At 46.1% G+C, this 15,008-nt stretch overlaps 3 protein-coding genes across 11 annotated transcripts in view; 1 reads left to right on the forward strand and 2 right to left on the reverse strand.

Annotated features, from left to right (window-relative positions):
- Window positions 1-207: 207 nt before the first annotated feature.
- LOC111071336 (aldo-keto reductase family 1 member B1) lies at window positions 208-4,286 on the reverse strand. 4 transcript variants are annotated; one of them, XR_002607470.2, is made up of 7 exons: window positions 4,199-4,286; window positions 4,053-4,137; window positions 1,943-2,085; window positions 1,395-1,878; window positions 1,122-1,330; window positions 620-795; window positions 208-351 (listed from the first exon to the last, which is right to left on the reverse strand). XR_002607470.2 is itself a non-coding variant. In XM_022362622.1 (6 exons), exons 1-6 carry the CDS (start codon window positions 4,246-4,248, stop codon window positions 306-308), a joined length of 1,017 nt encoding a protein of 338 aa, XP_022218314.1. In that variant the 5' UTR covers window positions 4,249-4,281; the 3' UTR covers window positions 208-305. The 4 variants fall into 4 exon arrangements, 2 of the variants coding, with proteins under 2 accessions (XP_022218314.1, XP_022218315.1); XR_002607471.2 differs by lacking the exons at window positions 4,053-4,137; window positions 4,199-4,286 and adding an exon at window positions 3,530-3,693; XM_022362622.1 differs by lacking the exon at window positions 620-795 and having other exon boundaries at window positions 4,199-4,281.
- Window positions 4,287-4,486: 200 nt separating this feature from the next.
- Window positions 4,487-6,334, forward strand: LOC111071335. Of its 3 annotated transcripts, XM_022362621.2 has the most exons (4): window positions 4,487-4,708; window positions 4,782-5,168; window positions 5,227-5,921; window positions 5,981-6,333. In XM_022362621.2, the coding sequence occupies exons 2-4, from the start codon at window positions 4,838-4,840 to the stop codon at window positions 6,029-6,031; spliced, it is 1,077 nt and encodes a 358-aa protein (XP_022218313.2). In that variant the 5' UTR covers window positions 4,487-4,708; window positions 4,782-4,837; the 3' UTR covers window positions 6,032-6,333. The 3 variants fall into 3 exon arrangements, with proteins under 3 accessions (XP_022218313.2, XP_022218311.2, XP_022218310.2); XM_022362619.2 differs by lacking the exon at window positions 4,487-4,708 and having other exon boundaries at window positions 4,738-5,168; window positions 5,233-5,921; window positions 5,981-6,334; XM_022362618.2 differs by lacking the exon at window positions 4,487-4,708 and having other exon boundaries at window positions 4,738-5,168.
- Window positions 6,091-15,008, reverse strand: part of LOC111071334 (brain-specific angiogenesis inhibitor 1-associated protein 2) — a 31,519-nt gene continuing 22,601 nt past the window's right edge. For 2 of the 4 annotated variants that reach the window (XM_022362614.2, XM_022362615.2), the window contains 10 exons: window positions 11,616-11,691; window positions 11,387-11,470; window positions 11,246-11,307; window positions 10,978-11,175; window positions 10,850-10,915; window positions 10,531-10,761; window positions 10,253-10,457; window positions 9,446-10,173; window positions 9,233-9,384; window positions 6,671-8,818 (listed from right to left, as the gene is read on the reverse strand). In XM_022362614.2, the coding sequence (XP_022218306.2) occupies window positions 7,300-8,818; window positions 9,233-9,384; window positions 9,446-10,173; window positions 10,253-10,457; window positions 10,531-10,761; window positions 10,850-10,915; window positions 10,978-11,175; window positions 11,246-11,307; window positions 11,387-11,470; window positions 11,616-11,691 (3,321 nt within the window). In that variant the 3' untranslated portion in view covers window positions 6,671-7,299. Of the gene's footprint in view, window positions 6,525-6,644; window positions 8,819-9,232; window positions 9,385-9,445; window positions 10,174-10,252; window positions 10,458-10,530; window positions 10,762-10,849; window positions 10,916-10,977; window positions 11,176-11,245; window positions 11,308-11,386; window positions 11,471-11,615; window positions 11,692-15,008 lie in introns of those variants that run through there. The other 2 variants (XM_022362616.2, XM_022362617.2) reach the window with 2 other exon arrangements.

Genomic DNA, 15,008 nt, shown 5'->3' on the forward strand with positions numbered 1-15,008 from the left:
ATCTTAAAATAAATGAAACAACTGTGCAAAATATTTGCTCTTAGCTTGGATTAAACAATTGTTAGATCTTTGACTCGACGTAAATCGCTCGCTCGTGGCACGGCCATACGTCAGAGTTATGGGAGCTGATTGCCCAACAATTGACTCTCTTTGGCAAAGGAAAATATTAAAGTTCTCCAAAAATTGAGTTACAATACAGCAGCAAAATACTTCTTTTTGTGTTTATTTATTCATACGGTTTAATGTTAGGTGTTTGTGTAACAAATTAAATTTTAAACGTGCTGAACTGGGTCGCCTCTTGCCACCTAATATTCATCGTTCTCAAAGGGATGGTGGGGATGTCCGTAAACGCTGTAAAATATTATAGAAAATTTAATTAAAAGTTGATGTGACAAATACAATAAAGAATATTTTAGTTAGCACAAACGAAGTAATAGCTTAAGGAATATAATTACGAGGCAACAACAACTATTTTCAGGCGCTCAAATTAGTTCAAATAAATCAAAAGAACATCAAATAAAGCAGTTTAAATGTCAAGCAGGGAAAATAAATGTTTTGGTAAGCAGAAATTAATTAAGGGGCGAAGGAGAAGGCACTGTAAGAATTGAAATAAACATACGAATACACCAGATATCTGTTTACAAAGATTTGCCTTGAGTGTCGATCGTTGATAGTTTTGCTATAGCATTTGGTTTCATTTCAAAATATATATATTTTTGTATTTTCTGTTGTTTTCGGTTTCATTTCGTTTAAAACTCGTCGTGAAATGGGTAGTATTTATGACTACCAGCCTCTCTAAATAAATATAAACAATAATTGGAATAAAAATAAGGAAATAAATTTGTGTACGAATACTTATAATGCAAATGAAAATCAGGTTTATCGAGGAATGGTTCCTATTTGAGGTTAAAATATGCAACCGCTCGACCAAAATAGTTTTACAGATAGACAGACGGACAAATTTCCCATTTCTCATTTACTATATATGCCAAATATAAGTTTGAAATGACATTTTATAGAGATATCTAAATTTCTTTGACAGACGGACATGGGCTCGACTGAAACATTTCGTAAAATATATCCTTACACATGTAAAAATACGAAATTCATTAATTACTCACTTAAGCAAAGGCACAAGGCGACCATTACAATCGAAGCTTTCGATAATTTCGATTTCTTCAGGGGTCAAAACGAAATCAAAGACTTGGAAGTTCGACTCAATGCGTTCCTTGGTCACTGACTTGGGAATAACGATGTTCGCGCGCTGGACCTGATAGCGGATGAGAATCTGTCCAGGTGTCTTCTTCTTCTTTTCAGCAATCTCCTTAATCTACAATAGAAATGAATTAATGGTTTAGTGAGAAGAAATCACATGCAATCGGTAGTGTAAGTACCTTGGCTTCCTCCAGAATCACCGGATCACCAGCCTTGGCCCAGGGACGGTTGGGCGATCCCAGTGGACTGTATGCGGTAACCGAAATATCGCGCGACTTGCAGAAATCGATCAGCTTCTTTTGTGTCAGATACGGGTGGCACTCAATCTGATTTGTTGCCGGTGGGATTTTAGCCACATCCAGGACGCGCTGGATCTGCTTCTTGTTGAAATTGGAGACGCCGATCGATTTGACGAGACCGTCCTCCACCAGTTTCTCCATGGCCTTCCAGGTATCCACATAATCGACTGGCGAAAACAAGGTCTTGCCTTCCTTGTCGGCTGGGAAGAGGTCGCATCCCTCCTTGTAGCCCATTGGCCAATGGATCAAGTATAAATCGATATATTTCAATTTCAGCGCTTCCAATGTGTTCTCACAGGCGCCTCTGACCAAGTCCGGACGGTGGAAAGTGTTCCACAGCTTGCTGGTAATGAACAGGTCCTCGCTGCAAGCCACAAACTTATCGTGATCTAAATCATGTTCAACTAGGAACTCGATTGTGTACTTACCGCTTAACAGTTCCCTCCTTGACCTTAGCTTCGATGCCAGCACCGACCTCATCCTCATTCTGGTAGACATGGGCACAGTCAATGTGCCGATAGCCAGCGTCAATGGCCACTTTCACAGCTTCGGTCACCTGACCTTTGGGGCTCTAAAACGGGGAACGGAACATGTAGTTGGCATAATAATTCTGACAAGGCTCATTTGGATCGGTGTAATAGTAATTTGCTAATTGGTCGTGCACCTTTCGCGTCTCTACCACAATTGCATTAATTTGCAATATCATCTCAATAAGAAAGGAAGGTCTTTGAAAGTACAAACAATATCGCGTAGCTCTTTTTGTTTTGTATACGTCATTGTGGCGAAATTAAAGTTCTAGATGGAATTTCGCAATCCGTTGCTGAGCAAACTTTCCGTATTATGGAGCGTGATTTAGAAATCGAACAATGTGCGGCTTTCTTATCTGACACTTGACGTCACTTATCAGCAAAAGTATGCTCCCCATCTGAAGTAATTATGTCAAAATATTGAGCTCAGTTCTTTTCAATTAATTGGGGGTATAAGAATGCTAGCTGGGGTGCTTTGGCAATCGGATCTGATCGCAATGCTATTTATTTTTGCCATCAGACTAGATTTAATTTATGACTTGAACTATAAACTACATACGATTATCTCTATTCGGCACAAACATTTGTATACCAACATGGCAAGAGCTTTCGTAAAAATAAAAACTCATAGGTATACCCTTATAATACCCTTGATATAATACATATTTATAATCTTGTCAATGCACCGTCATCTATCAGCAATTTTCATCAAACAGTAATCTGATCAGCTCCCCCTGCTATACCCTTTCATAGGGTATCATGAATTAGTTGGGCAGAACATTATCAATCAGGAAAGCCTCTACACATGATAAGAATGTTTATCAACTTCTGTCGCGTCCCACCTCACAATGTTTGTAGACTGAAGATGTGACCCATAATAACCAATGTATTGTGTAAAGTGATGTGGCAGAATTTCGTTCAAATTGTCCACTGTCGTTAAAGGGACAAGGGGTCACCTTGGCTGAAGGAACACAACGTTTCTGAACTCCAGAACTGATATCAAATGGATTTGAAGGCATTCGATGTACATAGTATGTTAATGTGCACATGTTTAAATATCTTAATCCGAAAAAAACAATGGAAAATTTCTCAATCGATATGGAGGCCTGGCAGATTTTTATTATCGCTTAATATTCGTAGCGCTATGTTACCAGATTCTGTGCACCCAAGCTGATAGTCTATATATGTATGTATAGTCTGAATATATGTATGTGTTATATACATATGTATGTACATACATAAAATAACCGGCTAACCGGAAAAACTATCAGCAGTACGACGCGTGTCGAGTTATTTCATTTGCTATCACAGCTAAATTGGAATTTATATGAGAAAACATGAGATGTCGTGGGCAGCGGAAAACTACCCAATTAAGAGGGGGACAAAATAGTATATACTTGTGTACATACACGAATATATTCGCACATATGTATGTATGCATTTGCAACTGTAGATTGATTTGCGCAGTTACTATTACAGTGTACTTACGCCCCAAGTGCCCAGACCGAGAATCGGGATCTCGCGGCCATTGTTTAATTTCACGTTTGGTACTTTGGAAGCCATGTTACTCGATGATAGCTCTTCTGCGTTGCTTTGTTAAGGATTAAATAAGATAATACAAACGCCACCGCTTAAGAAACTGAACTGAATAATGCGGCACAGCTGTTTGGATATTTATACGCTCCAGCCCAGGGCTGGACTGCATGCGCACAGCTGTGATCGCAGACGTTGGGTTTGAATGTTTATACTATACGTACTTCGGTCTGGATTGCCTTTGCAATAGTACGCATTCATAGATGGTGACTCGTAGGCTCTTCATAGCCCGATAAACACACAATTGTAACTTAATCATAATAAAAGCAACTGGAGTCTCTAATTTCCCTCACACTACGAGTGTGTTGAGTTAAATTTTCAAATGAATTTTGATTCAATTCTCATGGACGATATGCACAACGGAATTACTTTACCCCCAGCTGAGGAACAAATGTTTGCGGATATCAATTGCACTTACCATCCAAGTTCCAAGTCCTATTAGAGGAATTTCCTTTCCGTCCGCCAAAACAGCTTTGGGTACTTTGCTGATTTTCGTTTGGCACCTGAAAAAAAAATAACGCTATAAAGAACCCTTAGCCATCGTCTTCTGCCAGAACGTATTACCACATAAAACGCTCGGGCTTGCCATAATTCCTGATGAACGGTTGGACCATTGGCCCAGCCAGGCGCAATCCCAACTTTGTTTTAAGTAAACGGAGCATCGTTCGTCGATTTTATAGATACACCAGATAAATATATTACTTATATGTAAGGAGAAATTCGAATGAATACACGCTCTAGAGTGAAACTCCAATGGTGTCTTCGTTTCAAAGAAACTACAAACTTGACATTGACATTGATCGGAAGAGACTTGCCGACAGTCTGGAGCCTCGTGAAAAAATAGGTCCTTCGCCGATACGGCCTTATTTGTACAAAGCGCGTAAAATATTGGCTGTGCCAAAACAAGTTTTAAAAAAAGGGTGCCGTTAAGTTCCGCTGATCGCATAAAAGTATCGAACATTTGCTTTGACCACCACTGATTGCTTAATAAAACTGTGCAACAAAATATACCAGAAAAAAAATATTCATCACATTCTGCACAAAAGATCGGTATTTTGTGTCTTTGGCAACTTGGTCTGTCTGTTCATTCTTATTTTGTTTACGTTGCTTGCAATTTTTTTTCTTAAAATGAAAACGACTTTTTTAGATATTAACGACGATTGCATCTTTAGAATTTTAAATCACCTCCCAGCAAAGGATTATATGCACTTTGGGCAAGTATGCAGCCGCTTCAGGAACGTCTTAAACGATTACGGAGCGGGACTCTACAAGCGCCTAGAACTTGAAGACACCGATCAGGAATTGCTGCTGCTGCGACAAGCGGGTGGACACGTTAGAACATTGTTTTTGTCCCTTCAAGAGGACCGGACGGGTGATATGCCAGCTCTGAGAGTTTGCGAAACTATCAGCGGGCTGGTCAACCTGGAGCGCGCTACGCTGAAAATTGGGGGTCTGTCGTGCAGCTACCTCAAATACATTATTCAAGAACTGGAAAAGTTACCCAAAATAGAAAGCGTTGGCGTGATCCGAGGAGGTGAGATTATAGATAGGTAAACGTTTGACAACGAGTATTTATGTTACATTTCTTTCAGTGGCAGATACAATACTCACTTCAGTGGAACACTATACAGACAGCGATCAATTGCTTTTGAAGTATAAAAAATACACCGACCAGAGAGTTCTTCTACTAGACATGTTCAAAATTGGAATACTGTCCTTCGGTGGTGCTTCTATCGAGAATGCTCTGGCCGATATTGTGCCACACTTGACACTGGTGAGAGAGGTGAATTTGAACTTGAATCGTCCACCGAGAGAGTACCTGCCCATTACTCAGATCCCTGTGCTGAACACGCTGTCGATATTTGGGAAAGAAGCCTGTAGGGGACCACTGCTGCCGTTTCTTTCTGCTTTGGCTGCCGTACATTCACGAAATCTGATTAATTTGAACATCAATATCTCACACCTTGAACTCGATGAAGTCAAAGAAATCGCCCGAATAGTCAGTTTGCAGGATCTGCACCTATATCACTTCAATTCCAGCTACATATATCCCTTGACGGAGTTGAGAAACCTTGTACGGCTATCGTTTCCTTTGCCGCTCGAGAACATACTATCGTCACAGTTGTTGGCCGTAATTAAAGCATGTCCACAGCTGGCTGTCCTCCAAGTGAGCAACGTGTTGTCCGACGATTTTATTTACAAGGCATTCAAAGTGCTGCAGGAGACTCGAGACCCCCTCAACCCAAAAACCCTTTTCCTGGGCCTGGAACATGGACAATCTCAGGAGGTAAATACCATGATTCGCAGAATAAGTTCACTCATAAAACTAATGCTATTCCCGTTTAGAACTTGCAGGAAACGGGCGTTGAGCGTTATATACACATATTGAGTCATTGATGAACATACGACGATACTTTTATTTACCTGCCATGGCACCGAGCACTGTGATACAGATCCAAAGATCTAGATGTTTACTTTACGTTGTTTATTCGGCGTAATAATTGAATAGACATATCGAACTTTAACATACAAGTACATACAAACATAATGTTAACAAACAATACAACTTAATGACTACCAAAACTCCAGGCCCAGCAGCAACTGAACAGAAGAACTATCTAATTTAAGTAAATACATATTAATTGTAGATGCGACACATATGTTTTATAATATAATATGTACGATTTGTATATAGCATGCTCGAAGGTTGATTCGCTTCTTTTGTGTGTGGTGTGGCTGAAGCTATCAGATGGCGACTGGCTGGCAGGGTCACAACAGAAACTCCACCTTCCGCTGTCGTTGCTACTTGTTCACACTCCGATATATCATTGGTGCCGAGCGATCGTTGGTCTTGGTGTGTCGCAGCTTGACTGTGGCAAACTGGGAGGCTCTGCAAAAGAGTAAGGCACTTGTCCAGTACAGACGACTGTGCACGCACGTGCACCCTCCAGGCGAGCCTCTACTTACGGGTGGTGGGTGGATATGCAAGCACTAATACGTGTGGTGTGGTGGTGTGGTGGTGTGTGGGGATGGGGCTAGCTGGGTATATATGTAGGTTGCAGCCGCGTTGCAGGATTTTGCGTCTGGCTTTCAGTAATCTATTGAAAAGTTGCGGTACACACCGCGCCTGCTAGAAAGGCAAATGACATTCGCATTACTTTTGATTACATCTAAGGGGGAGGGAAAGGCGCGGCAATAGAGCTTGCTTGGGCTTAGAACAAATTCAATGATGTGTAGTCGAATACGAGTCATGCAGATGCAGGCGACCGAGAATGAAGCCAAGCCCCGCCCTCTGGGGGTTTTTGCTGCTGCACAGAAAGCGAAGAAAGTTTACAGTGCCCATGTTGCCCATGAAGTTTCCTCTCTATGGACTGGCTCTTTAGATACAGTTTACAATTAAAATATATATGATTAAGTATGTACAAAATAAAAACAAAAATTTCCCTGCCAGCAAACAATCGTCTGGTCTGGCATTAAGATATATCTAAGAATTATCTGCAAATTTAAACAGAAGGACGCAGGAGTCGGAGGCCCTAGTGGCATTCTCGTAATCCTCACCATCTTTCACGCTCTCTGCGCATTTTCTTAGCCGGTAAGAAAACGGCGAAACTTCATTCTCTTTGCATGGCTCTGGTCCCGATCCTGATCCCGATGACCAGCCCGCCTCACTTTAACTTGGCACTCGCCGACTTCTGCCCCGTGATGCCATGCTGCTCCTGGTCCCAGAAGTCGTACCACGGGCCGTAGCTCTTGTTGCCTGTCAGGGTCTTTGAGTTCCTCTCCAGCGTGGCACTGTGTTGATTGTGGTTGTGGCTGTGGCTGTTGCTGCTGCTGCTGTTGTTGTTGTTGTTGCTGTGGCTGGTGGCGGAGGACTTGAGGAGTCGTGTGCGCGGCAGGATGGTGGCCGTGGGTGCACTTGCGTTTGCTGTGGAATTGCGGGTCAAGGTGCTGTCCTGCTCCTTTGAGGAGGACTTCTTCAGCGTGTTGGTCGCTGTGGTGGATGTGGAGGAGCGGAAGGTATGGAACTCCATCTGCTGCTGCTGCTGATGGTGCTGGCGGCGCAGCTTGTCGTCCTTACGCACCAGATGATCGTTGATGACGATACAGTCGTAGGGATCGGAGCTGGTCGACTTGAGCTCGGCATCAGACTCGTCGTCCTCGCTGGTGTAGTACTGCTTGAGGATGTCCTGTCGCTTCACCGTCTTCATGACCAGTCCATGGCCGTGCCCATGTCCGTGTCCACCTTTGCCGGTACCTCCGTCGTGCTGCAAGTCGTCGAAGAAGTTGTTCACGTCGCTCAGCTTGAGCGTTCCGTGCTCGTCGCTCTCGCCCTCGTCGGTGGAGAGGGGAAACTGCTGTTGCTGGGAGGGCTTGGACCGGCTCAGGGTCTGCGTCTTGTGCTGTGGCGTGGAGGAGGACCCAGAGCCCTGCTTGTCCAACTTACGATGCGGTTGTGCCTGATGCTGCTGCTGCTGCTGCAGCTGGGATTGGGACTGGCCACGCCGCATGGTGCTCAGCCGCTCACCCTCCGTGGGCTCCTCGATGTCAATCTCAATGGTCTTCATAATCTTCATGCGCGACTTGGGGGTGTAGCTGCTCCTGTGCTGCTGTTGTTGCTGTTGCTGGTGCTGCTGAGGGGGCTGACTCACGCCATAGATGTTCTCATCCTCCTCCCCGTATGGCTCCGTGCTGGTGAGACTGTCCTTGCGTCCCCGCTTCTCCTGCGACGAACTGGAGTTGTGCGACTTGGTCAGCGTTCCATTCCCATTGCCGCTGCCGCTGCCATTTCCATTGCCATTGCCATTGACGTTGCGTTCCTCGTCCGAGCGTCGCTCCAGGTCATCGCGGTCCCGCATCTCCTCGAGATTGGGTGCAGCCACCAGGTCCCGGTGCTGCCACAGCGACATCCCAGCCAGTATGTCCTCGCCGCTGCGTCCGCCTCCGAACTTCCAGAACGACTTGGTACGCTTGAGGCCCGCACTGGAGGCCTGCAGTATCTCGTCATCCGAGGCAATCAGATCGTAGCGCATCTTGCCAGCTCCGATCCCGTTCTGCCGGCTCAGCCGGTGCATGCTCTTGTCGTCCATCTGGCTGTCCACGCTGTTGCGGAAGTTGCGGTTCAGGGTCCACGAGGCCACGTCCCGCGGCACCGTGTGCGTGTGCGAGTTGGTATCGGCTCTGCGCCTTTTGGTACGTCGTTGGATGGCGTGGATGTGTGCGGATGGGTGGGCGTGTGGGTGCGGGGGGTGAACACAAAGGGATGACAAGAAAGGATACATGGCGATACATGAAATCAAAACAAGAAGGGTAAAAAGAAGCAAACGAAAATAAATTAAATCGATCAAATTTAGCGCTAAAACTCAGGCATGGCATGGCATAGAACGCGTGGCAAATGGTATGATTGTTACGGGGATTACGGATTAGTGACAACCCAGGAGAGAGCCGGCATGCTGCGGGGGCCTTTCGGAGAGCAAATAGGGCGGAAGGATCCACACAGAGGTAACTAGGTAACCATAAGTTAGGTCAGAGTTTCGGAGTTCCTTCCTAGTGGATTCCTGGCCCTGTCTTTGCTCTCCAAACTGTATCAATTGCACTTACCGAATGGGCACACGCTGTGTGGCTGTCTCCTCATCCGAGTAGTCCACCTCTGGCTGTGGGGGCGGCTCATTGGCGAAGCCGCTGTCGTTGCTGCTGTGGAGCGAGGTCTTTGCTGCCACTCCACCCTTGCCCGATGGATGGCTCATGGAGCTCTGTGCGAAAAGAGCAGGTTGATTAGCTGGAATCTCGGATCACGGTCAACTCCATGCGTACCTGGGCTCCGTTCAGCAACTTTTGCTTGCGTCTCTCGACTGCGGCCGGAACTCCATTGGTGGCGCAGAAGCTCTGCGAGCTGTTCAGCATCCGCGAGGACTGGCTCTGCTGCCCGGTGGGCACTGGCGCCGGGAGTGTGGGCGGCGGACCCGGACGCGGATTCGCCCCAGAGCTGGCGCGGTATTTCTTCTGCTGCTTGAGAGTGTCGCCGAACATGCGTGTGGGCGAGGACTCCTCGGCACTGTGGTTGCGTCTCCTCCTGTATGTGGCATCGCTGTCCATCAGCTCCAGCTGGGCCTCCGACATGTACTGCTGCTGCTTCTGGTCATGGTAGCTGCGCAGTGCACCAGCACTGACACCGACACCGGCACCTCCTCCGGCTCCGGCGCCAGCCCCCATTCCCCCGATGCCAGCTCCGTTGCGTTCGTAGCTCATGTGCATATTCTCGTACCGCCGGCCAGTGGTGGGCACCAGCTCGGTGCCGTTGTCCACGGCATTTGTATAGGCCACCGGGAACCAGCCAAAGTGCTGGGTGCGCAGATTCTCGCCAAACTGCCAGCCCTTGGCCTTGCCACCCACCAATGCGATGCGGTCGCCCTCCTCGAACGACAGCTGGTTCTCCCCGGAGGGCATGTAGGCGTACAGGGCCTTGACCAGCGGACGCTGATCCCCACGCTGATCGTCACTATGCGGCGCCAGTTGCTCCTCAATGATCTTGTGTTTGTTGCCTGCACGTTTGAGGGGCAGAAAGATGAGATCTTTCAGCATCAGGCATCCAGAATTATCCATTATCCATTATCCACTCACCTGAGCCCAGGCCAGTGCCCACAAGGGCCAGATTGAAGTCGGACTTGGCGCGTGGCAGCGAGTTCTGACCGTAGTGCGATGACCCCAGTCCGCCGATGTTCTCACGCTCGTGCAGGGTGCGCATATCCCCGTAGGGGGCGTCGATGCTGCGCGATTTCTTTAGCTGGGTGTGGACCTGGTCGTCGTCTCCGTCTTTGATGCGCTCCTGGGGAATGGTTAACAATGTTGTTAGCGCCCAATCCGTTGGCATGGGCATGTGGCATGGGGGCATTACTCACCAGGCGTCTCATGTTCGCGTTGTTGTTGTTGCTGTTGTTGTTGCTGCTGCTGTAGCCGCTCTCGTATGCGGACGGCGGAATGATCTCACGAGAAGCGGCAATTTCTTGCCAATTTTCGAAATTATTATCAATTACCGTCTTCCCGGTGGTGTGATAGGCCATCCAGTGCTTGGCGATCGAGCACTGGCGCTCCAAGACGAACCCATAGCGACGTCGCTCCTGTGTCAGGGCCTGAACGGAAGTGGCAACGAAAGAGGCAAAGAGGAGTAACCATACGCACACCAGAGCCAGCCAAATGAGCAATGAACATTGAACTTACATTCTTGTAGCTCTGATCGCAGAACACATCCAGCTTCTTCTTTTGGTCCTCCAGCAGCTGCAGGCTCTGTGGGGGTAGAGTGAATCCATTTGATTGATGTTCCCCACTTCCATTTTGCGCTCACTCACCCGCAGCTCCTTTTCGGTATTCTCTGGTGTGGCCTTTTTCTTGCGCTGCTTCTTCATTGTGGAGACGGCCTTCTGGTAGCTGTCCATGCGCACCTTGTGCTGCTGCATGAACTTCTTCTGCTCGTGCTGCACCACCTTTGTGTCCTTCTCCAGATTTGTCTCCAATGGCACCAATAGATCAACATAGAAGGCTTTCAGCTGTAATTTTGGAGGTGAGGAGGAGACATTACTTGAGGGCTCTCTTCTCTCCCCAATCAATTCCACTTACAATGTTCATCTGCTGCTCCTGTATATCCTTGTTGACGTTCACAACGCTCATTAAAGCCGAACCTAAAACGGAAGAGAACAAAATGTATTTATCGCTCTGTTGTTTTTAGTTTGCTGGAGTGCTGGAGTGCTGGAGTCTTACCAATATCGCCCGTTCCGCTCTGCTGGGCGTTCATCGCAATCTTGGCCAATGCTTCATTGAATAGACGCGAGGCGGTTGCGGCACCTGTTGCATGAAATGCCACGGAATGCATTGCAAATTAGTTAACTGTATACTGCAGACAATAGATCCCCCTCCCACCCCCCTTGTCCAACCACCATCCGAAGTGAGGCCTGTGTGGTCAATTATGATGCGAGAGAGTATTACTTACCATGCAACGCCTTGAGGTAGCTCTTGCCCGCCGCGATCAGCTGCCTGGCACCCGGATTGAATCTGTCGAGTATATTCTGCAATGAGAGTAACATAGAAGAGATCGATACAGTCGTTAGTTCGGGTGTGCCTATGCCTGTGCGCCTGTGCCTGTGCCTGTGCTTACTTATCGCACAGGTAATTAAATGTAATTTATGAGCTAGCAATTCCATTCCCCCCGGCCGACGGCAGCCTCCCATTTGGACCAACATTTCTATTTCATTATGTCTTGGGCTGCACCGGCAACCAGGCAAATCTCTGGGTAATGGCTTGTGCCACATTGTGCCGCGGGTAGTAAAAGTCTGTTGTGTTGTGTAAGTTGATTTGAGACAATGTTGTGTTGTGGTCAGAGCCAGCAGAGAGCCAGCAGAGAGCCAGAGACATCGTTAGTTCCGTGTAACACAACAAAAAACATGGTCGCACTCGTAATGCTAATTGAACATTTAGCAATCCATCAGCTACGAGTGGCTACGAGTGTGGCGGTGAGTGTAAATGAAAGCGATGCTCTGGCTAATGGATAATTAAGATTCCAGCCAACCAATCCCGAAACACTTACAACTGGGCAGGGAGACAGTAGAACTTTTTGGATTCGGTATACCAAAGTTTAGCATTCCATTTGGACAGATTTGTGGGTCATATATGGCTAGCTAGCTATTTTTATCTGCAATTTTAATTAAATTCAAACTAGTGAAAATCGAATTCCGCTAAGGATTGCCACTTTACGGGGCACGGGGCAGGGGACTTTCCTCAACTGCAGAGTCATGTTTTGAACCAGTTGTGTGCCAATTATGAACTGGATTTCATTTCCAACTGGATTCCGGGTGTATTAAACTCTAATTTGTTTATCTCATAGTCGAATTGCCACACAACGTAGCAATATGTAAGACTTGATCCCTCTCCTAACCAGATTCTGTGCCGGTTGCAGGCTTCATTTAATTTTCATTTGACTGTGTTGAGTTTCGTCAAACATCTTCCATGGAGGAAATAAAGATGTGGATTCCAGACTTCATTAGATTGTGAATATACTGACACAGCAATTACAAGTCCATAACTAAATGACAACCAGAAATTTAGCAGTGAAACCATCCCGAAAGAACATTTAAATGAAATTCCATTAATTATTGTAATACAAAGATTAAAGATTCTACATTAGACATTCAACATTAAACATTCAACATACATAAATCAAAAGGCCTAAACACTTTCCGTAATTAATCATGCCAATAACTCCCCCATAGCCGACAGCTAATGGGAAGAGAAATACCTAAGCCCCATAGATCATGGATCTATACTGGGAAATGAATCATTCGATCATCGGTAATCCTCATGATAGGGCCTCGGAAAATGTAAAAATAATGAAAAATAAAACCAGCTAAGCGACAATTAATTAACAACTTTACAGATGAGAAAAGATTTGCATACAATGCGAGATCAAGATGGCAGATTGAGAGAGTTGAAAGGTGCATCTGGGATGACGTGAACCGCTTGTCATGTGTGACATCATCGTTGAGCGAGTGCTGACACCACATGAAATGCCATGACAAAGAGCGACATTGGTTGGTCCTGGGCGGGGCTGGGCCCACAGCAAACACCCGTCTAGAAAGACAATGTCGAGCTCTTAGCACGCAATTCCATAGCCCATGGCCCGAAAACAAAACTGAAATTGTCTCTGGGCCACAAAGTGTTTTCATTGTCTGGCCGGAACAAAGAAGCGGCTTAGCTTTCCAAAAAGGCAATCTTTAAACACTCGTTAGATGTTGGAGAACCAAGCATAATTGATGGTTGTGTGTGTTTGGGTTGTGTTCCTGTGATTACTGCGAAATTCTTTGGTGGTCAATCATTTCCGGCTGGGCTGCCTTAAGCTGATCAAAAGCCCAGCCACTCACCGACTACCGAATGCCTCTGGTCAGCAATTAGCAACAAAATGTCAAAAAAAAAAGAAAAACAAAGTACACACAAACAATAGATTCTCCTCTCTCGCCTCTCTCTCTGTGTCTGTGGAACAGTTCAACCCGCTTGTGCTGGTTATATGACGCCCAGAGTGTTATTTGCCTCAACAATTTATTGGCCGCAAATGTGGCATCAAGGCGTGGGAATGAATCGAGCAGAGTCGAACCGAGTCGAGTCGAGTCGACACGAGTCTCAAAAACTCAGTTATTCGGATAGTTGAATACTCGAATACTCGAGATACTCGTCCCCCAAGGTCGCTGCTGTTTAACGATTCAACTTGGCCCGAGTTTGAGTGTTTGCTTTTATGATCTACTAGCTGGCTGATTTATCTTTATCTGCCACTCAAAGATACAGATACAGAGGCCTCCCCACAATGAGTTGTGTGCCCTTCTCAAGTGCACTCGTGCCGATTGACCTCACTGCAATTACATCAAATATAGATACAGACACAGATACAGATACATAAATATACGAATAGCTATAGCTATACTCGTGCCTTAATCACTTTGGCCATATACCTCTGGGGGGGATCAGCAGTTATGGGTTTATCAAAGTTAATTGTTTGCTGCTCATTTGCGGTTGCTGCAATCAAAGTTTGGCCCACTGAAGCTATCATAATATCCAACCACTGGGATTCACCATGGGATCTGTGAATTGATTATACCCTTGATCTAATGATAGCAATGAAAACACTAACAGATTCCGCTGGGGATAAACAAATACGAGTACTGTTGAGTAAACGTTTAGCCGCAAAATGGAATAAATTCAATTGGAGTGAATATTTGAAGACGTTTAGGAATGGAAAGGTAGGTTTATCGTACAGATCCATTAGATAGTATCTGTTAGAACTGCAAGGGGACTCTACAGCACCGACTATAGCCCTCGCCTAGCGCGATATTTGACTTCTTTGAGCCTCTACCTCTGTCTAAGGAGTGTTCCCCCTACGCTACGAAGCATGTTGTACCGTTTTCTCTGTGATCTTATCTGTTCGCGCAACTGTTTAACAAATTCCTGGTCGTTCGATTCGGCAATTAACCAGATAGTCGTATCTTTTCCCCGCCTTGTACGACCAACACCCATTCCCCCCAGGTCCCGGGGGGCAATTAGAAATGCGACTTGCTGACGCAACCGCTTATCACGCCAGCAAATCTAAAGCTCACCAAGCAACAACAGCCGCACTTAACCCAAAATTAATTGAGGTAGTCCATTGCCCATTTCCCATTGCCCACTGCCTCCACTCAGTGGTCTGAATCTAAGCCAAGACCCGACCCGAGAGTGGGGTGGCTTTGTCTCTAATCGTCGCTTAACATAAATCGCCAGGCAGTGGGCGCCGCGTATGTGTGTAATTTTTTTAATTAAAACAGAGCTACTAACCCCCCCACCCTGTCTCTCAGGCGTAATAGTG

The sequence above is a fragment of the Drosophila obscura genome, unplaced genomic scaffold (genome assembly GCF_018151105.1).
Source record: "Drosophila obscura isolate BZ-5 IFL unplaced genomic scaffold, ASM1815110v1 contig_1, whole genome shotgun sequence".
NCBI lineage: Eukaryota > Metazoa > Arthropoda > Insecta > Diptera > Drosophilidae > Drosophila > Drosophila obscura.